This window comes from Acomys minous (genome assembly GCF_964271855.1).
Source record: "Acomys minous genome assembly, chromosome: 8".
Taxonomy (NCBI): Eukaryota; Metazoa; Chordata; class Mammalia; order Rodentia; family Muridae; genus Acomys; species Acomys minous.
In genome coordinates this window covers 32,117,656-32,145,410 of record NC_140489.1, presented here as the reverse complement: position 1 = coordinate 32,145,410, position 27,755 = coordinate 32,117,656, and the positions used below count along the sequence as shown (strand labels likewise).

At 44.3% G+C, this 27,755-nt stretch overlaps 1 protein-coding gene across 1 annotated transcript in view; it reads right to left on the bottom strand.

The window, feature by feature from the left end:
* The window catches only part of TMED10 (transmembrane p24 trafficking protein 10), a 39,670-nt gene extending 12,223 nt beyond the window's left edge, over nucleotides 1-27,447 (bottom strand). Inside the window, exons 1-3 of the mRNA XM_084791173.1 lie at nucleotides 27,160-27,447; nucleotides 6,762-6,873; nucleotides 1,907-1,980 (exon numbers count right to left, since the gene is read on the bottom strand). Coding sequence (XP_084647299.1) covers nucleotides 1,907-1,980; nucleotides 6,762-6,873; nucleotides 27,160-27,384 — 411 coding nt within the window. The 5' untranslated portion in view covers nucleotides 27,385-27,447. The remainder of the gene's footprint in view (nucleotides 1-1,906; nucleotides 1,981-6,761; nucleotides 6,874-27,159) is intronic.
* Between the last annotated feature and the right edge of the window lie 308 nt (nucleotides 27,448-27,755).

The following is a 27,755-nucleotide window of genomic DNA, read 5'->3' as shown; positions in this document are numbered from 1 at the left end:
GTGTACATATATGATTTCTCAAAGAATAAAAAGAGCCACAGTTTTCTTAGTATTTATATTTTACAACAACAGTTTGACATACATTATCTTGTTTCAGTATAATTAGGGTTCTCAAGAATCTTGACAACTTAAGATCTCACCTTTGCCAGGTGCTGGCGGTGCGCACCCTTAACCACGGCACTTGGGAACAGATTGACAGGTAGATTTTTGTGAGTTCAAGGCCAGCATGGTCTACAGAGTGAGTTCCAGGGCAGACAGGGCTCCACAGAGAAACCCTGTCTTAAGAAACTCAAAAAAGGCCGGGCGTGATGACACACGCCTTTAATACCAGCACTAAGGAGGCAGAGGCAGGTGGATCACTGTGAGTTGGAGGCCAGCTGGTCTACAAAGCAAGTCCAGGACAGCCAGGGCTACAGAGAAACCCTGTCTCAGAAAAAAAAAAAAAGGTGTGTGTGTGTGCTGGAGAGATGGCTGCTCAGTGGTTAAGAGCACTCACTGCTCTTCCACAGGACCTGGGTTCAATTCCCAGCACCCACATGGCAGCTCACACCTGTCTGTAACTCTAGTACCAAGGGATCTGACACACTCATGCTAATGCATGTTAAAAAAAAAAAGGGTTTCGCATTTAAACTCATCAAATAAAAAAGTTCTCTTGCTTTCTTTTAATTAAACAAGCCTGGGGATACAAGCAATTTAGCCTCTCCTGGGAACCATCTTCTCTTCATTACGGTATCACTTGCCCACTCTAGCTACTTCTTCCCAGCGACTCTGGCTTCACTCAATTGAATATGTGAACAAGAAAAAAAGAGGAAAACTCTGTGGACTTATAATCATTATGCTACTACTTCCTGATACACAAATGACCAATCACTTCTGTCTGCTTCCGTTTTAGCACATTTTCCTTCCCAAAGTCTTGACAGAGCAATGTCTGATCATCATTCCTAAATTTCTAAATCACTTTAAGCAACTTTTCTTCATTTATTTAGATACACAAAAATGGCCATTTCTGTTATTTTATAATACTTCCTAGCAGAATAAAATTTCTTTCTTTGAGTTTGAGACAGAGTCTTGCAATACAGCCCAGGTCGATCTAGAACTTGTTAGGTAAGCAAGGTTGTCCTCACACTTGTGGTGATGCTCGTACCTCTACCTCTCAAATCTGGGATCACAGGTACACACCAAGAACCGCCTTCAAATCTCTACTCATTATTCTGGTCCCTTCTCTCTTGCAGTTTTTTGTACCATCTTGCCTTCTTCCTAAGTCTGAAATTAGTTTACCTGGAAGTTAGTTTTGGCCACTATTTCTCAAAAACAGCACAGCTGTTCAAGAATAAACAGCAATGAATCTAACCCCTAAGATATATACCTGCCTGTTGGCTGGGGGTGGGGGTGTCTTAGGAATTTAAAAAAAAAAATCCTTCTTTTGACTGAATTCTAGTTTTAAAAAATTGTGTGAGCCAGGTACTGTAGTGTATGCCTGTTGAGGAGGCAGAGGCAGGCATACTCTGTGAGTTCGAGGCCAGCCCGATCTACAAAGTGAGTCCAGGATAGGCAAGAGAAACCCTGTCTAAAAAAAAAAAAAAAAAAAAAAAAAGACAGGAAAGAAAGAAAGAAAGAAAAATTGTGTGTGTATGTCTTCTGTTAATGGCATGAGTGAATTTTTTACCATAGTCACACACATCTGTACAGACAACTGGTTCAGCCTACTGGCTATAAACACAGCCAGAATTATTGTTCAAGTCTGTTAATACAAGCTATTGTATCACTGGGACCATAGCTGGTTGTCACATGACTGCTGAGAAAACCACAACCTTCTGTCACAGTGCAGCCCATTGGCCTGATTAGGTCACATAAACCTCACAGCCCCGCATGCTACTCCGTCTGTGCCTGTCAGAGCAGCACATACCTCTTCATAATTTTTCGCCTCCACTCCATGCTTCATATCTAGAATCACGAGTTGGTCAGGTATCCGCCCTGTTCCTGAGAAAGAAATCAAAAGATTCATTGTGCAGAACACTTAAAATTCCGGGAAATCACCCACTCCCCCACTCCCCCTCCCTCTCCCTAACTCTATCTGCTCAATAGAAGGAAGCAGTCCTAACTCCTCCCCACCATTCTGCAGCAGCAAGGCCCTGGCTAAAATCACCAACACTGCAGACAAAGCCTCCGTCTGTGCCGGGTGCGGGAAAGCAAGCAGAACATGCTGCTGGCAAGCATCTCTGAGCAGGACACAAGAGACCGACTGACAGAGGGCAGATTTGGAAAAAGAAACCCACAGCCTCGCTGGACTAAGAGATCCTCAAATCACGACAAATCTGAGTGGCAAGCAGATCAAAAAGAACTGAGCAACATTTCTTTCTTTCTTCCTTCCTTTCTTTCTTTCTTTCTTTCTTTCTTTCTTTCTTTCTTTCCTTTTTGTAGACAGGGTTTTCTCTGTGTAGCCTTGGCTGTCCTGGACTCACTTTGTAGACCAGGCTGGCCTCGAACTTACAGAGATCCGCCTGCCTCTGCCTCCCAAGTGCTGGGATAAAAGGCGTGCACCACCACCGTCCAGCCTGAGCACCATTTATACATCTCAAAAACAACGCTCTACCAAAGGTCCCTTATGACTACTGGGCATACTAAGTTTACATTACTTGAAACAAATCTCAGCACTGAAAATGTAGGTCTTATCTAATATTCTACTTTGATTCAAACATTTTGACCAAAGTAAGGCCCATCTTAATAGGTGAATAAAAAGTTGTAGGGATAGTCCCATTAAGCATCTGAGAGAAAAAGCAAAAAAAGCAAAAACAAAAGCCAAATTTAGTCTGAGTGTAACTCTCAGGGATGATTCTTAGAAGGAAATGTCTATCTGGGGTAAAAGGTCCAAGCAATACAGTAATTATAGTAGAAAAGCCATTTGATTTAGCTCATTTGAATTAAGATGCTAAGCAGGAGAAAAAGAAAGACTCAAAAATCCCCAGAAAACTGTTGACAATTTCCTGGGTTTTTTAATTTATAGAACTAAAAACTGCCTGTATGAAATTAGAAGCCTTAGGCTAATTGGGTGTCGTTTAAGTGCTGGGCTTTCTTGATGTCACTAGCAACAGAGAATGTTACTGTGCCCTTTACTGCCTCAGAGGTACTAGAGTTTCTGAAACTGACTGAAGTCAACTCAAGCAGTACTGATGGATGTAGGACAGACAGACAGACAAACACACAGACAGACACACAGACACAGACACAGACACAGACACACACACACACACACACACACACACACACACACACCAGTTGTGGTTAAAATGTGAAACATTGTAAAAGTTTAAAACCAATCCCTCCCTAACTCAGATGAATCCCAGCTGTGGAACAAAGGGTTAGGGTTAGGGAGAGCTCTTGGCTGACACTGAGAAGCTGCTAGCAAGCATCTGAGGGCGACACTGAGCCAAACATTCTAGACAAAAGACAAAGTGCAGGTTCAGATAGAAAATAAGCACAGCTTTATTTTTTAAAAATATCTGTATTAAGTGGCTGTGTCTGTGTATGCTACATGTGGAAGCCAGAAGACAGCGTCAGGTCCTCTGGAACTAGACTGACAAGTGCTTCTGAGTGGCTAGAAACACAGCTCAGTTCCTCTGAGAGACGAGCAAACACTGTTAGCCAATAAACCATCGCTCTAGCCTCCACTCCTCCTCGGTTTTTTGAGACAGATTTATTTCTCTGTGTAGCCTTGGCTGTCCTGGACTCTTTGTAGTGAGATCCACCTGCCTCTGCCTCCTTGAGTGCTGCGATTGCTGGCATGTGCCGCCATGCCTGGCTCCTCCCTCCCTTTTTACACAGTCTCATGTAGTTGAGCCTAGAACTCACCTACGCAGATACTAAATCTGACTGTGACCTCCTGATTATCCAACTTCACTTCCCAAGTGCCCTGACTATAGGCACGAGCCAAACATGCACGGATGAGTTTGTTTAAAAGACAATAAAGAGCAGCTTTAGAATTACTAGAAAAATCAACTGGCAAGCATAGACAGTATAGGAGAGATGCTGTGCAAACATGAAGAATAGTTCAAATTACCAGAACCAGGTAAAATCCAGTCATGGTAGTACATATCTGTAATTCCCATGGGACTAAAGGCCAGATCAAAAGAACCCTTAGGAGCTCTCAGCGCACTAGCCTGGTGTACTCAGCAACAAACAAGGTGGAAACAAGGAAGGACTGAGACCTGCCGTAGGAGCTGGGCGAGTGGTGCACGCCTGTAATCCCAGCACTCAGGAGGCAGAGGCCGGTGGATCTTTGTGCTTTCCAGGCCTGCCTGGTCTACAGAGCAAGCCCAGGACAAGGCTACACAGAGAAACCTTGTCTCCAAAAATAAAACAAACAAACAAACAAACAACAACAAAGGCTTGTAGTGGGTTGTCCTCTGATTATGCATGTGCTGTAGCATGCAGATCCCTGCACTTACAAATACTCAGGGGGCGAGTGCGCGCACGCACGCACACACACATACATTCACATACGCACACAAAGGCACACATACAGAACCACATATCCATGCAAACAAACACAAAACAAAACCCTCCAGAACTCAAAACCCTACAAGTCAAAACAAACTAAGACAACCACAGGTGCTTTCTGAATATAATCTATAGTCAGGGCAGCCAGAGCAGCCTCTGCCCAAATCCCATGTGTACTCCTGAGAGTGACACTATGCACAGATGTGACACAAATCTTTGCTTTCTTCCTCATGTAGAGGGACAAGAGACCGCAGGAATGGTGATGGGTCAGTAGTTAAGAGCACGCATTGCTCTTGGTTCCCAGCACCCACATGGTATTTCACAACCATCCTGAACTTCAAGGCCCTGAGGATCCTATGACCTCTTCTGACCTCCTCAGGCAACAGGCATGCATGTGGTGCACGTACACACGTTAAAAAAGTTCTAAAAATAAACAAACAAGTAAAGACCCAAGAGGGTGCTGTCCTGGTTAGTGTTTTGTCAACTTGACACATCTACAGTCATCTGGGAAAAGAAACCTCAGAAGTGCCTTCATCCATGCCTGTAGGTAGGTCTTGGGGCATTCTCTCAGTCAACAAGGATGTGGGGAAGCACACTGCAGGTGGTGCCACTCCCGGGCAAGCAGTCCTGGGTGTTATAAAAAAGTTGGCTGAACAAGCCATGGAAAGCAAGCCAGAAAGTGTCATTCCTCCATGGCTCCTGCGTCAGTTCCTGCTCTGGCTTCCCTTTAAGCTGTAAATGAAAGAAACCCTTTCCTCCTCAAGGTCATTTTGGTTGGTATTTTATCACAGCAGTGGAAAACAGGTAGGTTATAACTCAATGGTAAAGAACTTGCCATTTGGGCTGGAGACATGGAGTGGTTAAGAGCATCAGCTGCTCTTCCTAAGGTCCTGAGTTCAATTCCCAGCAACCGCATGGTGGCTCATAACCATCTATAATGTGATCTGGTGCCCTCTTCTGACCTGCAGGTGTACATGCAGGCAGAACACTGTATACATAATAAATAAATCTTAGAAAGAAAGAAAGAAAGAAAGAAAGAAAGAAAGAAAGAGAAAGAAAGAAGTTGCCATTCATGCTCAAAGCTCTGGGTTCCAGCCCCTCACACTGAAGGTCGGGGTGCAGGAATGGTGGTACGCACTTATGCCAGCACTCAGGAGGCTAAGGCAGAAGAATCCCTAGGAGTTCCAGACCCGCCGGGCCATACAGTGAGACAGACCTAAATAACTTAGTCTTGCTTGGTCTAAGTGATCAGATCCTCTCTTTCTTGGCCTAGGAATACAGTTCTGTGATAGAGTACCACCCAGAAAATGCAAGGCCCTGCATTTAATCTCCACTGTGGCAAAAAACCCAAAAAAACAAAACAAAACAAAAAAACAAAAAACAAACCACCAACAACAAAAAACCGCCTACCTCTTCTCTCCTATTTCTGTTTTGTTTTTAATTTTTTTAAATATAGTTTAAAAGATGCTCTCAAGCTGCAGCTCAGGATAACCTCAAACTCAGAGTAATCCTGTGGCCTCAGTTTCGTGAGTGCTGAGATTGTGGGTGCAAGTCACTCTTCCTGGTTCCTGAGTATTCTCTGTCTACTAAAGTCTTCCATCTCTGTGTGTCAAACACAGTATATAGCATTAGCTATTTCCCAAGCCCAAATAAAATCACAAAACCATGGGCCTCTGGCTGATCTGAGTATACACTATATAATTCTTGTGCAGAACAGTTATCCTATATCTTTGGCTGATATGACGGTCTTAAAGCATCTTTAAAACTTGTCAAACAAACAAACAAACAAGCAAACAAAACCTCACTAGTAATATTTCTCTCTGCATTTGCCTAGCAAATGGATAATCAATGTTTTTGTTTTCCTAGATTTTATTATAGCAGATTTAGGTTCACAGCAAAACTAAGTGGAAAGGTTTCTTCAGTTTGAGGATCTTACCATTACACAGCCTCCACCATGCCCAGTATCTGCTATGGGAATGACCTGTGGATGATGACCCTACACTGACACATTATCACCCATAGCACTGAGATGGTGGAATAAATGTACCATGATACTTACACATCATTATAGTACCAGACAGGAGGGTCCACGGCCCTAGAAACCACCCAGTCCTTTAAAAGATTCATAAAGGCTACAAGGCACCAGGTCTCTGCTTGAGAACAAACAGGAACCAAATGAGCGAGCATTAAGAGCCTGCTGCAGCAGGTAGCTCTGCGGAGCTGGAGGAGAGGATCCATGCAGGGAAACCATTGTGACTACTTACCCTTGCTCTCAAAACACACTTCAAACATGTCGTAGTCTTCTGTGGTAAAGGCAAACTTCCCCTTAGTTGCATCCTCCTTGGCATACAGAATATGGTTAGCAGAATCTGTGATCTAAAGAAGAAATTAAGAACAGTTATTGGATAATCAACTCTGAGGAAGGGCAATTATAGAAATGGGGGAGACAGAGATACAAGATAAAAAGATAGCAGATAGTGAGGGGTTGGGTGTTGAACTGAAAAGGACTTATACAAAGCCCTGGGCTTGATCTCCAGCACCTTATAAAAACTGAGTGTGGCAATGCACACCCATAATCCCAATACTGTCCAAGTGGATGAAAGAGGACTACAAGTTCAAGGCTATCCTTAACTACACAGAGAACTCAAGACTAGTCTAGTCTATATGAGACCTTGTCTCAAAAAGCAAACCAAACTAGAAAGGCAGTGAGTGTCTGGAGAGATGGCACGGACTGCTCGTTCAGTGTCCAGCACTCATGTCCAGTGGCTAACAGCCACTGTAACTCCACCTTCAGGGATCTGCTGCCTCCAGCCTTCTAGGACACCTGCACTCATGTGCACAAACCCACCCCACCCACCCACACATATACACATAACTAAAATTTACATAACTTTTAAAAAAAGACAAAGACTGGATTAAAAATAAAATACCCCATTTATTAAAAAATAAAACAGTAAAAATTTATTCATTCAAATACCCTACAGGCTAAAATCTGTTTTTTTTTTCCTTTTTAAAGATTACTTTATATATAGCGTCCTGCCTGCATATATGTACACGCACCTCATGTGTGCCTGATGCCAGGTATTAGGTCTCAGGCCCTCCACAGGTAGAAATGAGCTCAAGCTGGTGGTTAGATAAAGGCCAGCATTCCTCTAGAACTTGTGAAATGGATTTTCTGCCCCCCAAAGCGAAAAACCCTTATAATTTATATGATTTGTCCACCCCACACTCTCTCAAGATAGCCTTGGTCATGTCCAGCCTGTTTTTCTTTCTCTCTGGTCTGGACTCATCCAGACACCTCTGGATACTTTCTCTCTCTAGCCCATCTTTCCCCTAACGGAGCAGTCATGGTGGCAGTTTCCTTACTGTGACCCTCAGATACACCAGGAGGTCAGAAGAGGGCCACTTTTATTATATAAAACAAATCTTGACAGGGCAAGGTTGGAAGAGAGAATAGACTTAGGACACTTGACTATACAAAAGGAAAAGCCATGTATGCACATGATCTTTTTCTGCAAACATGTTAATTGCATCATGGTGGCTGGAGAGAAGACTCAGAGCTTGAGAGCACATACTGTTCTTTTTTTTTTTTTTAAAGATTTATTTATTTATTTATTATACAGTGCTCTGGCTGCATATACACCACAGGCCAGAAGAAAGCATCAGATCACATTATAGATGGCTGTGAGCCACCATGTGGGTGCTGGGAATTGAACTCAGGACCTCTGGAGGAGCAGTCAGTGCCCTTAACCTCTGAGCCATCTCTCCAGCACATACTGTTCTTACAGAGGACATAAGTTAGGTTTCCAGTATGCAGTCAGATGGCCCTCAACCACCTGGAGCTCCCTCTAGCTTCAAAATCTTATGCCTCTCCCCTCCTCAAGCACTGAGCTTGAACACGAACACACAGACACACAGACACACACACACACACACACACACACACACACACACACACACACACACTCTGAATCTAAAACGGAAAATAAATCAAACTTTCTCCAAAAAAAGTGGCTTCCTTAAACTTGATATGCTAATGTCGTTTGTTAAAATGGAATTCTTAGCTAGTCCTGGTGGCACATGGCTGTAATTCCAGCACTTGGGAGGCAGAGGCAGGAGTTCAAGGCCAGCCTGATCTACAAAGTGAGTCCAAGATAGCTAAGGCTACACAGAGAAGCCCTGTCTCAAAAAAAAAAAAAAAGATTTCTTAGCTAGTCCCAGTGGCACACGGCTGTAATCCCAGCACTCGGAGAGACAGAGGCAGGTGGATCTCTGTGAGTTCAAGGCAAGCCTGGCCTACAAAGTGAGTCCAAGATAGCTAAGGCTACACAGAGAAGCCTTGTCTGAAAAAAAATTAATTAAAGATTGGAATTCTTTCATAGCTGAAAAATTTTAATATAAAAATCTCCCTACCTAGCCCTGGAATTCACTATGTAAACCAGGCCGGCCTTGAATTCCGAGAGATCCGCCAGTCTGAGTGCTGAAATTAAAAGCATGTGCCAACATGCCCAGTCCAGAGGTGAAATTTATAAAGGAAAACTGAGTTGGGCAGTGGTGGTGCACGCCTTTAATCCCAGCACTCGGGAGAAAGAGGCAGGTAGATCCCTGTGAGTTCGAGGCCAGCCTGGTCTACAGTGCGAGTACAGGACAGCTAAGGCTACGCAGAGAAACTCTGTCTCAAAAAACCAAAAAGAAAAAAAAAAGAAAAAGAAAGAAAAGGAAAACTGAGTAGCACACATTCAGTTTTCTGTTGTTTTAAACCAGGGGTCAGGTAGCTCAGGATGTCCCTGAATTTGACATGTAAATGATGGCCTTCAATTCTTCATCCTCCTTCCTCTTCAACTCAGCAAGTATTGAGATTACAGGCGTTTAACTCATATACACAGCCTATTTAAACATTTATGCAAATGACCACTCATGCCATTTTTTAAAAATTTATAAATGTAGGGCTGGAGAGATGGCTCAGAGGTTAAGAGCACTGTCTGTTCTTCCAAAGGTCTTGAGTTCAAATCTCAGCAACCACATGGTGGTTCACAACCATCTATAATGAGATCTGGTGTCCGCTTCTAGTATGCAGGCAAAACACTATATAAATAATAAATAAATCTTTTTTAAAATGTATAAATGTATTTAGTATGTTGCAAAACTTCAACATTTTTATCCATTTCCCAAGGAAATTGTGATTCAACACTTTATTTATCTGATAGAGTCTCCCTATATAACACTGGTGATACAGATCAGGCATGTCTTCAACTCACAGAGATCCACTTGCTTCTGCTTCCAAGGTACTGGAATTAAAGGTGTGTGCCACAACACCTGACCCAACACAGTCTTTGTATTTGTTAAGTGGATAAATTAAAACACCTCCATAGTTAAAAAAAAAAAAAATAGCCATGCCTTTGTGAGACGAGAGACTGGGGGGGGGGGGGAGGGGTCCAGGGCAACCAGGGCTACACAGAGAGATCCTGTAGAAAAAACAAAACCCAAAACTTATTTGGTGCTGGGAGTTGAACCCAGGTACTCTGGAAGAGCAGCAAGTACTGTTAACTGCCGAGACAACTCTCTAGCCCCAAGCACCTCATTTCTTAAGTAATTGATGTCTTACCATAAGGAAACACACAGCAAATCCAGACTCAAAGTACAAAGTCCACCTAGCCAGCAACCACCACTGCTGACTATTGAAGACCGCAAAGTCTTCTCACGCCTTCCCTACAGTGGCCTCGACAGCTCCTAGGGACGTGCAGATCCTCTGCTCCAACATGGAGCTGCAAAAGCTGCACAAAGGGCTCCAAGACAGCCACGGAAGAGATGACCACACGACACAAGCCTTCTTTGTTACCATCTGGTCCCTTTCGTGTGCAATGATTTTACATATTAAGTACATAAAATATTGATATATTTTTTTGTTCCACCACACACGGAGGCAAAAGACCTTTTTCTGCTGTTGTTTTGAGACAGTGATTTTGGCCATCCTGGTCCAGGCTGGTCTCAATTCACAGGTATGTACTACCATGTGCTAAGTAGAAGCATTTGTTTGTTTGCTTTTCTCGTTTTTTTGCGACAGGATAGCCCTGGCTGTCCTGGAACTCTCTTTGTAGACCAGGCTGGCCTCACTGTGATCCACCTGCCTCTGCCTCCTGAGTTCTGGGATTAAAGACATGCACCATCACACCCAGCAGAAGGATATTTTAAGAGTAGTTAATTCTGAAATAGTAGGACTTCCTCGTTGCATGCACATCTACTTATTTATTTTGTTAAGGGTGGGGCCATACCACACATGTGAAGTCAGAGAGGGCAATTTATGAAGGTTGGTTATCTACTGTGGGGATTCTGGGAATTGAACTCAAAACAGCCTTTTCAAAACAGCCTTTTAAAGAAACGGCCCTTCTTTCTTTTCTTTTCTTTCTTTTTTTCTTTCTTCTTTTTCTTTTCAAGACAGGATTTCTCTGTGTAGTCTTTGCTGTCTGGACTCGCTTTTTAGACCAGGCTAGCCTCAAAGTCAAAGAGCTCACCCTGCCTCTGCCTCCTGGTGGGATTACAGGCATGCACCAACATGCCTGGCTCCCCTTCTATTTTTTTTAATTTTCTACAAAGGCATATGTTACTTAGCATCAAAAATAATAAGCTGTGCTTGCTTCGGCAGCACATATACTAAAATTGGAACAATACAGAGAAGATTAGCATGGCGCTGTGCAAGGATGACACGCAAATTCGTGAAGCATTCCATATTTTTTTTAGAAGGATCCAGAGGGTCCTAGAAACCTACAAGAAGAACATTATTGATAGGCAGATTTGGGCCCAGGGGTCCTGCTCAAACTATGGCACCAGCCAAGGACAATACAGGCCGTAAACTTCAAACCTCTACCCAGATCTAGCCAATGGACAGGACATTCTCCACAGTTGAGTGGAGAGTGGGGTCTGACTTTCACACGTACTCTGGTGCCTCATATTTGACCATGTCCCTTGGATGGGGAGGCCTGGTGGCACTCAGAGGAAGGATAGCAGGTTACCAAGAAGAGACTTGATACCCTATGAGCATATACAGGGGGAGGAAGTCCCCCTCAGTCACAGTCATAGGGGAGGGGAGTAAGGGGAAAATGGGAGGGAGGGAGAAATGGGAGGATACAAGGGATGGGATAACCATTGAGATGTAACAAGAATAAATTAATAAAATTAAATTAAAAAAAAGAAAAATGTTAATGCCAAAAAAAGCTGTTTTATTTTTGAAAAATTATAACTAAAGAAAGTTAGCTTATTAGACAAAATTGAAAGGATATCTTAATAAAAAACTCCCAAATTCTCTAATAACACCAGTTAATATTAGCTCAGTGCTTCTGCCATTCACATCATCCATTAATATGTGAAACATTTAAGATTCTGAGATCTGTGGTTGCTGGGTGAGGGGAAGGGTAAGAAACAAGAAAAATTCACTATACATTTATTCATTTATTTATTTTGCATTTTCTTGATGATTAATGATGGTGGACATCTTCTTGGCTTTAGGTATGAGTGATGAAATATGCTAATTAACTTGGTATATCAAAGTACCAACATTGTATATACAACTTCTATTTCACCAATTATACCACAGTGCAGCTGCAAACAAAACACAGGAAGACAGTGCACAAGACTATAGTGCACCAGAGTGCTTTGGGAGAATAAACTGAAACTTAAAGGATAAACACTGACGAAGGAAGAAGAGAGGTAAGTGAGTCAGGGCAGCTGACAGTCCTCTCAAATGCCTCGTAGGGCTGCTCCTCTGCAGTCACGCCTCAGAGATCAGCAGACATGGGTAAAGATCTTGGCAAAGGAGCATCTGGCCCTGAAGATTCAGTAGATATTTTTCCTGAATTATCAGCAAAGGAAAAAAATGCAAGCAAGCAAACTACTTGATGACCCTCACTATATACATATTATAATGCACAAAGATCTGGAAGTAGTTAAATCCCAAACTAATGCAGCTAATATGGTACCAGACTTCCTTTCTTCAGAATCAGTTTACCCACTAAGCACCCACTTTTCTACTGCCAGCCCCCCAAAAGCACACCAACGAGTCTTAAGGAACATTTAAAAAGGCAGACTGAAGAGATGGCTCAGTGGTTTAGAACACTTGCTGCTTCTGTAGAGGGCCCGGGTTTGACTCCCAGCACCCACATGGTGGCTCACAACCAGCTATAACTCTCTACTTCCAGAGGATACGATGCCCTTTTCTGACTTCCTTGGGCACCGGGCACACATGTGATACGGCACACATACATGCAGATAAAATATTCATACATATAAAATCAATTTGAATAAAAAAAGGCAGGCTACAGGAACAAAGCCACTTCAAAAACAACAATTTGGATTAGTCTCCTATGAATGATGTCTCATACAACACAAAATTTTCCTAAAGTGAATTTGGGTAAAAGAGATTTCGTTATTGCTGATGCCACTGGCTTAACGCTAAGGGGAGAGGAACTGAGGCTGCTAAGATGTGTTCAGTTGTAAGAGAACCAGTAGAGGACAGTGGGAATAAGCCTGCAGCGGTGACCAATCAGATTTCATCTTCTTCATACTCAAACAGGGAGGGAGACCAGGTCACCCCCCCACCCCAAGTCAAACACCTCAATTTGACACTGTTTACAAGATCTGGCACAAACGCCCACCTATTTCCTAGAAGAGAGATTATGATCCCCTTACTTTCTCCTAGAATATTAAAAATGTCCTTCAACAATTTTTTAAAAATTTAACAAAAGGAGCCTTTCAAGGTTGTAAAAAGGAACTTAAATGCAGGTCGTAAAACTTACTAAAACACGGTAGCAATACTGCATGGAGTGATTTGGTACATAAATTAAAGCCTCAGTCGTGTTCCTCTGAAGGACTCCACAGTTCATGCCTCGAAATGGTCCTCAGAGGAGTGAATGCTGTTCACATTGGTCCTCCATACTGTTCTGAGAAACTTACAAGCATGGAAGGACCAGTTGCTCCGTCCGTCTGCTCCACAGCATCTGAGAACCATTAGAGCTTAGGTCTGCTCTAGAGCAAAGACTCAACTGCATTACTAGATGAATAAAGGACCCGCCTTTTTCCCTTAAGTGTTGTTTTAAAAAAGATTTGTTTATATGTATGGGTGTTTTGCCTGTATGCCTTGCCTAACGCATGTGTGCTTAGAGGTCTGAAGACGGTTGCATTATTCCCTCTGAAACCGGAGTTACAGATGGGCTGTGAGGTACTGTGAGGCTGCTAAGACTGAACCCAGGTCCTCTGCAAGAGAAACAAAGGCTTTTAACTGCTGAGCCATCTCCTCAGCCCCAACCTGTAGAGGTTCCAGCTTACAGAAAGCACTAGAGGAACCAGTCTTGTTAAACACAAAGGCCTTTTTCTTAGCAGGAGGGAACGACACCTGTTCACCTGGAAGGCAGGGGTGGGCACTGTCTAACAACCTGGTGGTCTTTCACTATGGAGTCAGCCTGAACCCCCCAAATCCTAAGCAAGCCTCTCAATCAACAGAACTCACCTTTACACTTATTACTACGCCCTTGTCCTCAATGCTGTGGATCAGTCAACAGATCTCATTTTTATAGCTAAGGTACAGGTGCTTGGCTAAAGAGCTGAAGCTATGGCCGGGAGGCAGAGACAAGTGGATCTCTGTGAGTTTGAGGCTAGCCTGGATTGCAGAGCGAGTTCCAGGACAGCCAGAGGTCAGAGAAACCCTGTCTCGAAGAAAAAACAAAACAAACAAAAGACCGAAGCTATGCCTAAAGTGTTGTGCTCATGTGGAAACTTACCCCAAAGTTCTACTGTGTTTAAATGCGTTAAAACAAAACAAAACAAAACACACACACACACACACACACACACACACACACACACACACACACACACACACAAACCCTGCTTTGTCAGACTCTAGAAGTATTTGACATAGCACTGGCTAAGTCATGCTGACCCAAGTTTCATATTTACCTCATGAGGATTATTTCCCTGCCAGCTGTGACACTTGCGGGGACCTGGATACCAACTCCATCCAACCCACTGCCGTTTATCAGCATAAGTATCGCCTTCTAGAAATAATGTGTGATAATGTTTAGTGTTCCTTTGTACATCACAGTTCCATCCTCATCACCTTACGCTGACCCAACCATGCGAGGATATTTATTTGGATGCTTGGAAATAGAAGCGGCTTCATCATTTCAGCCCATTGACTTCGTGGGCTCTGATTAATCGCTGAGTTTGGTCCAGTTTCCTATTCCTTAATTTTAGCTACCTGCTGGTTTATATAATGAGGTTGGGGTTATGAGATTTTTTTTCCTTTGCAAGACTTAATAGCATTGCTGTTAAATAACTGCACTTATTAGTTCTTGATATAAAACTTGCTGGTTTTTAGGGAAATATTAGATCTGTTAGAATGCCTAGCACTTTGTATGAGTTAGTCCAACCTGCAAGTTTATTTGCTTGGACTGTGGCACAGTGTAGCACTGGATGGCCTGGAATTTGTGGTAACCCTCCTGCCTCAGTCCCCTGCCACAGTCCAAGCAAATGATGCTGTTTTTGTTTTGTTGTTTCAGTTTTTCAAGACAAGGTTTCACTGTGAAGCCCCAACTGTCCTGGAACTCACTCTGTAGACCAGACTGGCCTTGAACTCAGAAATCTGCCTGCCTCTGCCTTCCAAGGGCTAGGATTGAAGGTGCGCACACAAAGCCAGGTGCAAATGATGTTTTTAACGTTCCTTTAATTACAAAATGTTAATTACATATCACCTGTTTTCCAATAATTAGGATGTTTCTTTTCTTCTTAAATTCTACAGAATTACTTAGGCAACATGCTAAACAGCTGTTGATTTTGCCTCTTAGAATACTAAATCCTTAGGGTTTGCTGCTGCTGTTTTGAAGGCAGGGTCTAACTAATGTGGCCTCAGCTGGGCTGGAACTCAACTGACATCAAACTTGGGTGATCTCACGAGTAGATCCTACTCCTGTAGCCTGCCTCCTCAGTGTTGGGATCACTTGTAGTAATTCATAGAATGCTTTGGTTAAACAAAGGTAATATTAAACTCCAAAATTGGTTTGTAAATGACATCATGGAATAGGAAGTAATAATTTCATTTCTAGATAACAATTTCTAATGAAAAGCAACCCAAAATTCGCAACTTGAAAAGAGAGGAAAAGGTGTTGATTACATAAGTAGAGTAATTGCTGTCAACACTATGTGAGCACTCACACTGAAACAGTCTACTAAGTAAAAAAGTGGGTTACTGGGGAAACAGACTCATCTAGAATTCTCTCTCCTTGGATTTGTCTAAGCAGTGGCTAGGAGCAGGTTCTTGAGCTGGTCCAGAAACCTGCCTGCTGACCACCTCCATTACCAAACATTCAAGATAACACCCTGCCCAACATAGAAGAACTCTAAGTAGCTTAGGTCAATAAAGCTCTTAGGGATAAGCCAGAATAGTGCTCACCTGGAGGAAGGAACAGGGAAGTGTTAAGAGCCTGAAGTCTGTATGGTACATTTTCCCTTAAGTCTGCTTGAAATTGAGATTAAAAGACTGGAAGAGAGGCAAACTGAGTTATGTATGATTTGTTTAGTGAGGAAAGCCCACAAATTTATCTCATGAACAATTTATCAGGAAGGTCCCTGTCATTTTCAACCACAGCCTTCTAAAGACACAAATAGAGTTCACATGGATGCTCTTAGTGACCTGACCTTCTGTACTGATGATGACCAACTTCACACAGTACTACACCAGGACCTAGAGGAACCTGAATGTCCCTAGCCCTGGGCTCCCTGCCTGCTTGGTCCCCTTACCACCATGACTCTTTCCCATCCTAGCCCACTTGTGTTCACAGAACACCGGCCTTGCTCTAGAATTCCAAGGATGGCACTATGTGGCCACCTGTTGTTAAACTGTTGTTAGGTGAGGGCATCGGGAAAAAAACTTATTAATTAATAATACTATCTATTCTAAAAGACAATCCAATAAACAAAAACAAACAAACAAACAAAAACCCCTTATGGGGATCCTGGATTCTAGGACCAATCAGAAAATATACATGATCATGGTATCTTATAATGCTAAGACGTGAAGGAGCCCTCAAAGACAAAACATCAGGGATGGGAGTATGTGAAAGGGACAAGCCCAAGGAAGCTGCTCTGAATAGCTCAAGCTGAAAACAATTTTATCAGCAAAATAAAGTAGAAATGGATCATAATCTGAAGTATGTAGTAACTATGAACTCATGCCTGGTGAAACAAATAACTGAAGGAGAAGAGACAAATCTCCTGAGACTAATGCCACACTCTCAAGGAAGCGACTCTAACTCCCCACTCCCTGTGTGGCTGGCTGCACCAAATGACTTCATCCCAGCACAGTAGAAAAAGAATAGCTACAGTGGAACAGCCCGCCAAACACTAACTCAGCCAGATGATCTGTGACGAGTCACGCTGATATGTGATAAGAATGACATTTGACCTCAGCAGTTTTTCCCCACCAAACCCAGTTTTATCACAAGAAAATCACCACACAAATCCCATTAAAGAGTCATCCTAGGGGCTGGAGAGGTGGCTCAACAGTTAGGAGCACTGGCTGCTCTTCCAGAGGACCAGGGTTTGGTTCCCAGGGCTCACACAGCAGCTAACACCGACTCTAAGCGCAGTTGCAGGAGATCAGGTGCCCTTCACACTGGCTCCTACTACACTCTTGTCCTCTTCAGGTTAGGCTGAGCCTAAGGACAAGCACCATGCTTGTGGGCCCGGCCTAGACCTAGTACAGAATAAAAAGACTCAACAATGACACCTACTTTCTTTCTTTGAGAGACAATACAAGATGTTGGTAAAAATGAAAGATTCTAGGCTGGAGAGATGTTCAGTGGTTCAGAGAACTGGCTGCTCCTGCACAGCACCATGGTTCAGTTCCCAGACTCACATGATGGCTCACAATCATCACTGACTCAGGGGTCCAAGGTCCTTGAGAACCAGACATGAATGTGGTACACAGATATACATGCAAGCAAAACACCCATACATGTAAAATAAAGTAATTTTTTAAAAAGTCAGGCTTTGGTAGCATACATCTGTAATCCCAGCACTCAGGGAGGCAGAAGCAGGCAGATCTCTCTGAGTTCAAGGACAGCCTGGTCTACAAAGTTAGTCCAGGACATCCAGGGCTACAGAGAAAAGCCCTGTCTCAAGCAAACAACAACAAAAGATGGGAGGTTCTAAGCTGGGCATGGTAGCTCATGCCTGCAATCTCAGCACTTGGGAAACAGGGACAGAGGATCAGGAAGGAGTTCAAAGCCACGCTAAGCTACACAGAGTTCATGGCCAGCTGGGCTATGTGATACCTGGTCTCAAAAAAAAGCAAAATAAACAACAAAGAGAAGAAAAATGATGAAAGGTTCTAACTGTCTGGTCTATGCTCAGATCATAGCTGCATCACTTACTGGTTGTAAAGCCTTAGACATGCCCCTTAACCTCTGTGCTTTATTCACAAAGTAAGGGCACAGTGTGCTTACTTCCTAAGATCACTGAGGAGGCAAGGCTTGGAACAGCACCTGTCACACTAACACTCAGTGAGGTGTTACAGTTGGAAGGGCTAGGAGTACTATCACAACCGTCTGTAGTCCTCACTCAGAACTCCCCAAACCACCACGTTACCTCATGCTCCCCCTGAACTTATTTAGGAGGTGGCAGAGTAGTATACTATGTTAGCCAAACCCAAGGACGATTGGGGCACAAGTGGTCACTGAAGGGGAATAAAAACAACTAGTCCCATCCTGAGGGAAACAGCAGGGTATTAGAAACCGTGAGGCACAAAAGCCTAGCAAAGCGAGTATGCCACCCTTTCAGACGACAGAGGGAGAGTACATGAGATGGGAGTTTTCTGCCAACTTGACAGGAACTAGAGTCTATTTTTGGAGAGGCAATCTAAGACAGGGTTTCCCTGTGTAGCCATGGCTGTCCTGGACTGGATTTGTAGACCAGGCTGGCCTTGAACTCATAGAGATCCGCTTGCCTCTGCCTCCTAAGTGCTGGGATTACAGGTATGCGACACTGTACTCAGCTAGAACTAGTCTTAAAAGAGGGTGATTCATTTGAGAAAGTGCCCCCAACAGATTGGCCTGTGGGCAAGGCTGAGGGGGCATTTTCTTGATTAATGATTGATGTGGGAGGGTCCAGCTCCACTGGGGGGCAGCCGCACCCCTGGGCAGGTGGGCTTGGATAATATAAGGAAACAAACTGAGCATGCCCGTAAGCCCCACTGCACCATGATCTCTGTTTCTGCCCTGGACTCCTGGACTGTAAGCTTTAAGTAAGGCCAGGTTATTTTTGGTCATGGTGTCATGGTGCAATAGAAACCCTAACCAACACAGTGGGGAGCCCAGGGTTAACTCTCGCATTTCTGGAATGTGGTTTTTAATCTGATAGGGAATAAACTACAGGAATAGTACAGCAGGAAGCTAGGGCTGCTGGCTCATGCCTGTAAATCTAGCACTCCTGAGGCAGGGGAGGATCACCTTTGAGAACAGCCTCAGACTACAGCGAGTACCAAGGCAGCCAGGGCTTCCAGTAAGACCCGATCTCAAACGAAGTAACTAAACCAAACAACCCCAGTAGTTCTAGTCTGGAGAAAGAACGACGACACTTTCAGAAGGCTATAGCCCGCAAGATGGTTCTACAACTACGAGCGCCTGAGGACAAGCCTGATTACCTAAACTCAACCCCGGAACCCACACAGTAGAGAGAACACACACACACACGAACACACACACACACACACACACACACACACACACACACACACACACACTCACACACACACACTCTCACACACATACACACACACACACACACACACACACACACACACACACACTCACACACTTGTGTACACGCAAGCGCAGAGCCAGGGTAGTAATCCATACTATGATTCTAACATTCGGGAAATAGAGGAACAACAGAAGAGTTATCTTCCAAGCTTACATACCAAGTTTAAGACTAGCCTAGGCTTTGTGACCATCTTAAGATGTGCGGTGGGAGGGGGAGTCAGGTTACCTGAGGGCAGGGACTAGGTAAAGTGAATATTCTAGAAGTTCTGAGTTCAACTTTCTGAACAAAGAAACATGAAACCACAAGTTGCCACTGTATCTAAAAGCAAAGAACAAGGACAGAATTTACTGATCTTTCTTTGCTTTCAAAGATTTGCTTTTATTTTTAATTATGTATGTTTGTGTGGAGGTGCAGGTCACCCCAGAGATGGAGTTCTGGGTGATTGTAAGCCACATAGTGGGTGCAAGGAACCAATCAAGTCCTCTGAAAGAGCAGTACATGTTAATTCACACCCACTTAGCCATCTCTTGAGCCTCACCCTGACTTTTCAGTCAAGAGCAAATACACAATCTGTCAACTCTGTTTCTAAAGTCAGAAGATCACAGAGCAAACTGAGGACTTACACAGCAAGCAACATCCAGGGCTAAATCCTTTCACATTTCCCACCCAATCCAATGCCGACCAGCACAGTACGCCCACTGCTGCTTAGGCTAATAGGATCAAGGAGGGGGTTTCTGTGCAACTGTTGAGAGTCAGCCATGGCACTCTCCAGGCACTGTGGGCTAGCAGGCTGATGCGCTCTCCCTGTCCCTCTCAGCTTGCTACACTACTAACCAGACACAGGCGCTAGTCAAGCTTGATTGGAGGGGGTGGGCAGCAGGGAAGACAGAGGAAGAGGAAGGGAAGGAATGAGAGGAAAGCCCAGCTGCTGCCCTGACAACACTGCTGCGGGGGTGAAGCCAGATCAAATGTTTTTTTTCATACTGTTCCAGAGTTATTTACGGTAAAAACCTCCAGCATGACCCTTTTAGGCACAGACAAAGCTTTGTTCTCTTTTAACAACTAGTCCCTTGATTTCCCACACATTATGTTGAACAACGAAATTGGGGTGCAGGATAAAGCAGATGACATCAACCTCGCTCAAGTCTGAGGCTTGTTTGGGAGCCCAAATTCTGGTCTGTGGCCAGCTGGATGATTTCACAGAGGGCCCTACTGTCTGGGCAGCATATGAATCTGGGGGCAGTGGCTTAGCATCATCCACCAGTCAGCACCCGACAAATCAAAGCCACTGCACCCCTCCAGGCTACCTTTATAATCTGTTCTACTTCCTGAAAACTGGACTCTGTCTTCAGAAATAATCGCTAATTTCAAATCTAAGCAGTCCCCTTTTCTAGATCAGCTCAGAAGACGCAAAGATGTAGACAACTGGCCACTGAGTAAGAGTTCAATGATGAAATATTATCCTTCAACTATTATGAAGAAAGAAATACAAGGTCAGAGCTTAAGTAAAAGCTAGAAGATTTCTATGTAATACAAAAAGAAACTAGGCTGTAGTGTGATCAGATGTTAATGTACCAATCAGCCCTCGGTAGTTACTGGTCTGGTTTTAATCCACTGATAACAGTAACATTAAATATCAATTTAAAAGGCCATATTTTCACTAAAGAAAAAGGTGAGACAAGTGAGGATTCACATAGTGGTTACTGATAAGAATGGCTTCTTCTGAGAACTAAGCAACATGTGCTCTATTGTTTTTCCTCTACAACACAGAAACAGTCTCAGCACAGACACCAGAAAAACAAAAACATAAACAAAAACAAACCCTGGAAACTGTGTGATGTATAAGGTCTCTTCCTGTTGTCCAGCATAGGTGTTCCTGTCTGCAGTACCTACATGTACGACCATCAGTTCCTACAACAGGCTCTTACTAGGACCTGAAGTAGCAGTGTAATATCTGTATTAACTATGGAGGGTAAGGGAACACTCCCAGCTTCAAATGTGGGTAGCAAAGTCTTTATAATCTATTACTAAGGATGGTTTAGGCTCATTCTATGCAATGAGTGAGGAAATCTTCAACACAAAATGTGTCTGAAACACAAGTCTTTGCATGAGAATCCCACACACCTCATGGCTAGCTATCCAGAGGGTTGCTCTGGCCACATGTATTTCCCTCAGCAATCAAATTCCTCCCCTACTGTTTGACTTTCCAGAATACTTTTCACTACCTGACACCAAGTTTTTTTCATATTAAGGAAATATTTTTAAATAAATAGAAGAATCACAAGCAGAATACCCAGAGCCCCTTTTATTAAAACATTCCATATTGTTGGACAGCAGAGACCCATGTCTTTAATTCCAGCAGTTGGGAGGCAGAGGTAGGCGGATCTCTATGAGTTTGAGGCCAGACTGGTCTACAGCGAGTTAGAGGAAGGCCAAGGCTACACAGAGAAACCCTGTCTCAAAAATAAATAAAGAAGTAAACAAAACAAAACATTCCATATCATCTGGGGGTGGTGGCACATACCTTTAACCTCAGCACTTGGGAAGAGGAGGCAAGCGGATGTGAGTTGGAGGCCAGCTTGGTCTACCTAGTGAGTTTTGGGTTACAGAGAAACCCTGCCTGGAGAAAACAAAACAAAATAAATCAAAACAAACAAACAAAAAGCCCAAAACAAAGACGGGTGATGGTGGCGCACGCTTTTAATCCCAGAACTTGGGAGGCAGAGGCAGTGGATCTCTGTGAGTGTGAGTTCCAGGACAACTACAGCTGTTACACAGAGAAACCCTGTCTCGAAAAACCAAACAACAACAAAAACAAAAAAACAAACAAAAACCATTCCATATCTGGTCACTTCAATCTCATGCGGTCAGAGACCAATTAAGTTTTCACTCAGTGGATCAAAGTACAACAGGTTCCCTGGATACAGAATCACTCAGCTCAGCCCCTGTAACTCCTTGAGCTACACCAACTACCCCTTACGTGAGGGCCTAGAGATGGAGTAAGCTAGACCACACCCTGTAAGGAGTGCACCTGCTAACATTCTAATCCAACGCTGTGAGTAGAGGTCTGGATTCTCTTCATTCACGATTCTACAGGGATGCTGATGCTCCCCTGCAATCCCAGAACTTGGAAGGTGGAAATACCCTAAAGCCAAGAACGGGCCAACTTAACAACCCATAGGCTGACCAAAGAAAGACCTGACCTATGGCCTGACATGTAAGCAGGGCTATGTGTTGGGAGGTACTCTTCTAAAGCTGAACTAGAGCACTTTAGAACCCCTTGAGGCAGAGTCTGAGCCAATAAGTACATCTAAGTGATTTGCTACTATAGTTGCAAGCTACTGAGGGGCTTATAAGGAAATATAAAATACGTATATTGCATAGAAGTAAATGTTTAAAATTCCACTCTGAGAACTGTTCATTAAAAAGTATAAAGTCAATGATGGCTAGATCTGAGCCCAGGGATTCTGCTTGATCTAAGGCACCAACCATGGACAAAACGGGCAGTCATCATCAAACCCCTACCCAGATCTAGCCAAGGGACAGAACATTCTCCACAGCTAAGTGGAGACTGGGGACTGACTTTCACAGGATCTCTGGTGCCCCATATTTGGCCATGTCCCTTTGTGGGGGAGGCCCAATGGCACTCGGAAGAAGGATAGAGGACTACCAAGAAAAGACTTGATACCCTAGCACCATATTCAGGGGGAGGAGGTCCCCCACAGCCACAGTCATAGGGAAGGGGGATTGGGGTGAAAGTGGGAGGGAGGGAGGAATGGGAGGATGCATGGGATGGGATAGAAAATGAGATGTAATAGGAATTATTTTTAATTTTCAATAAAAATGTGTAAAAAAAAAAAGTATAAAGTCAGCTGGGCGTAGTGGTGCACGCCTTTAATCCCAGAATTTGGAAGGCAGATCACTGTGAGTTCAAGGCCAGCCTGGTCTGCAAAGCCAGTCCAGGACAGCCAAGTCTACACAGAGAGCCCCTGTCTCAGAAAAATAGAAAAAAGAAGAAAAAAAAAAAAGGTATAAAGTCAGGGCTGGAGAGATGGTTCAGGTTAAGAGCACTGGTTGCTCTTCCAGAGGTTCTGAGTTTAATTCCTAGCATCCACATGGCAGCTCACAACTGTCTTGAGTTTGAGGCCAGCCTGGTCCACATATCAAGTTCCAGAACAGACAAGACTATGCAGAGAAACCTTGTCTGAAAAAAGAAAAAAACAAAGACAAAAACTAGGGCTAGAAAGATGGCTCAGAGCACTGATTGCTCTTCCAGAGAGGATCTGAGTTCAATTCCCAGCAACCACATGTTGGCTCACAACCATCTATAGTGTGATCTGATGCCCTCCTTTGGTGTGCAGCTGTACATGCAGACACAACACTGTATACATATTAAATAAACCTCTAAACACACACACACATCATAAACTAAACCAAAACCAGAAAAAATTCTCTGCTTCTGACTTGAAAACCTCCTGCCTTCCTCTTCTCTACTTCCAGCCCACAGAGTACACCACAGACTACTAAGTCTAGTGTGCTCTTTCTAGCCATTAGTATATAGTAACGTATTACTACAACACTGGGGCCCTAAAATCCATCTTCGCAGATGAGGAGACATGGAAAGTGCCGTCACGCTCCCTGAGCCCACATGACCTACCCAGCAGCATCCATGAGGTGAGCAGACTTCTTTCTCAGGATGGGGGTCAAAGCCAGTGTCTGGACCGTGAGGTAAGTGCTCTCTCTCTACCAAGGAGCTACACCCAGGCCCCATACAGCACTAGCCATCAGGTACCCACACCAAAAAGATAAAACTGGATCTGATTATGTATTTATTCCTTACTCCTTGACAAGAAAAAGGGGGGAGGGAGCGGCCAGGTGTGGGGGCCGGGGAAGCGAGGTCCGCTACAGGAGCAGGATTTGTTCTTAAATGTGAAGCCAGTTCTCTGGCCCCAACAAATGTTATTTTTTAACAAACTAGTTTTAAATAGGTCTTTTTTCAAACAAGTTGGGTATTTTTAAATGTTTTGTTGTAATTTATTGTGCATGCACACATTATGCACAAGTGTGCATGTGTAAGCTACATGACAACTTTTGGGAGCTGATTCTTTCCACCTACCACGTGGGCTACAGGGGTTGAACTCAGGCTTAGTGACAAGGGTCTTTATCTATTGAAGCATCTCACAAGTCCACGAGTGGTGAGCTCTTAATATGTTCTAGGTATTACATTAAGGAATCATGGGATCTTAATGTGCTTTGTTTGGAGAAAGGGGTCTGAACATAGTAACCATACAGGTCTCAAACTCATGTGCTTAAGTGACCTCACCTCAGCCCTGTTTTCACTATGTAGCTCAGCCTGGTTCCAAATTCCCGGATTCAACTACCCCACCAACCTCACTCTCTTTAGGATTACAGACACACACACAACCACACACAGGCCGGAAGCACTGTAGTCACGCTCCTAGTTTCCAAGACATTCAGGCTGATGTCGACTGGCCGGAAACACTACTATTGGTAATTTCAGACAACGGAGACGATTTAGAGTAAGACTAAACAAGTGTGGATTCTGAGTAACTGCAGACGCTAAGCAATGCATGAAAATGGATGTTCTCTCTGACAATGAAAACAGCACTGCCAAAGCAACTTGGGCCGGTGATAAAACTCAGGACTTTGACATCAAAATTTGCACTTTTTATTTCATCTGAAAAACTAGATGGGACAAAAAAGCCCCCAGGTTTGCAAGGCAAGTCTCTTCAAGCGCTGAGTATTGCCGGGAATTCTGGCACACAGCTGTAACCCCTGCACTTGCGAGACTGAGGCAGGACAACAGAGGAATCCAGGCCAACCTGGGCTTCCAGGAAGGCCTAAGACCAAAAATGAGGGGGGCACTGGCCACTCCAAATTCACCTTCTCCACCACTGCCAGTTAACCTCCATTTATCCTCGCTGCTTCCCAGTTTCCTTGTCTCTTTAAATATCTGGCTCCACTCGTTCCTATGTGTAACTTACTTGGCATTTGGGTTTAGGATTCCAGTAGTCCAATTAAGCTGGTTAGGAGCAAGGACACAGCAGACAACGGGACAGCAACTATCTGGTGTTTGGCGAGATACTAGTGAGGAGAAGCACCAACTCTGGCGGGCGATGCCCCTTCAGCTGCCCCAGCCTCAGTTCACACTCTAAGGTTGTAGATGGTTCCTGGCTTCACCCAACACTTGACACCCAATCCCTGCCCTTAGGAAATGACTAATAGCTTAATCAGGGAGAGAAAGGACAGGCAGGAACAGCTACCGTGAGTCCTCTTTAGGAAGGCCCCATTTAGAAGACAAACTGCAAACAACATAAGCAGCTTCAAGACAGCTCTCATGAGGAGTACTACTGAGCATGTCGGGAAACATAAACTACAGAGAGGCAACAGGGAGCCTCTGAAGGGCTTTCAAACCCAGGACTCAAGGAGAGACAGCGATACTCAAGAGCAAGGCCTCTTTGGCTGCTCAAATTCTTTTGACTCTGGGTACCACTTCTCGTCCACTCTCAAGACCCAGCATTATCAAACCCCAAACGCTGTACCTGTGTCTTTAAGATGTACCATCAACACTTTCTTGCGTAGACAGTGCAATAGAGTATAATAAAAGACGAGACACAAGACAATAGCCCTGAACATAGTTTTCCTCTCCCAAATAAAGTTAGTTACGTTATCACTAGTGTGGTCCAACGCCTTAAACATAAACAATATATTTGGAGCCTGTTAAACGTAAGCTGTTTCAGGCATGGGAGATGGCTCAGAGCGTTAGATCACTTGTTGCTCCGTCAGAAGACCTGAGTTGGGATCCCAGCGCCTCTATGGTAGCTGACAACTATCTTAAACTGTGATGCCCTCTTCTGACCTCCACAGGACCTAGGCACCCACATAGTATATACACACATGCATACATGCAGGCAAAACACTCACATGTACACAATACAATAAAAAACCCCAAGTAAGCTGCTTCTATTTATTTAGCTTAAGAATGTTAAGTTTTCATTGTTAAAAAGGAACGAAATTACCAGTGCTTACTGTGAATGAATACAATTATTGGAACACCATCAACTCAAAAATCTGGCCAAGCAAAACTCCACTCAAAACTTGAGACCAAATGGCATTATGAAAAGTAGCTGTCCCCATCTAAGGGTCTAGCTGACCCTGGTGTAGCTAGAAGATGGGACTATGACCATCTTGTGACCATTAATAAATCCCACGAATTACAAATTTAAAGTAAAAAGGAAGACCGTAGCACTTTCCTGTCAGTACACTTGGCTGGCCAATTCCGTCTGCAATCCTTGGTTCACTCAACTTGGGCTTCAGTTTCTGTGTTTAGATAACGTGGCCAACAGTTCCCATCTGTTCCACAGGGTAGGATTTGAACTGAACGCCCAGGCGTAAGAGGCACAGCAGAAGCTTTACTAACAAATTTTATTAGCCACAGTCAACCTTGCTGCCTCCATTATTGTTAGGTGTCTAGGGGGGTCTTATCTCAGTCCCCACTGATCCCCTACAAACCTCTCAGGAAAAATCACGTTACTAAGCTCAAGATTCCTGAGACCTCACAGACACAGGACGCTAACGACAGCCCAAAGTCGAAATGGTCCTAGCTCTCCGGACATGCGATCCGCCAAAGCCTCACCCCGACTTTGGCGCGCAGCCCCGCCCCGCGAACCCCAACGCGCGGGTGGAAGGGGCGGTCCCCACCGCACGTCCATAGAGATGGGGGCGGGGAGGCCAGGCAACCCCCTCCCCCCCCCCCGCCCGCCGGCCTCCCCCCTACCTCGGCCTCCCCCGGGGACTACGCCTGCCATCTTGCCGCCCGCCCCCGCGCCGCACCTTGAGGTTGGTGCGCAGGCCGCCAGCGCCCCCAGACTGATCGGTGATCTCGTAGGCGCCCGTCACTAGCAGGTCCTTGTGGATCTCCTCGCGGAGACACTTGCGAGAGTTCACGGGCAGGTGGAAGGAGATGGCGAGGACTGAGCTGGGGCCGAGCAGGAACAGAAAGAGCAATGCAGATGGGAAAGGGCCAGGCCACGATAGTGGGCCAGACAAACCAGACATGGTGTCGGAGCCTCGTTCACCACCCGGGGCCTCTAGCGCGCCGGAACCGGGAGGACCCACGTGACTCGCCTCTGACCCAGTGATGCCGTCGGCGCCATTTTGGAGATTGGCTAATAGAAAAAGAATGTAAAGCAGATAAGTTTTAAAAGGAAGAAAAGACAGGATAGTATAGCATAAACACGGGATTAAGGGGCTAGAGATGAGTTCCCAGAGCTTTTTCGTACCAGGTTTTATTTACTGTTGAGGTGAAAGGCTGCTGAGCGACCCAAAGTAAGTATGGGCAGCTCCGGAAGTAATTTTCTTTCAAATCCCCGGAAGTGGTTCGTGCGAGGTTTTAAAGTCGGTGACACCATAGCAACCAGGCTCCAATA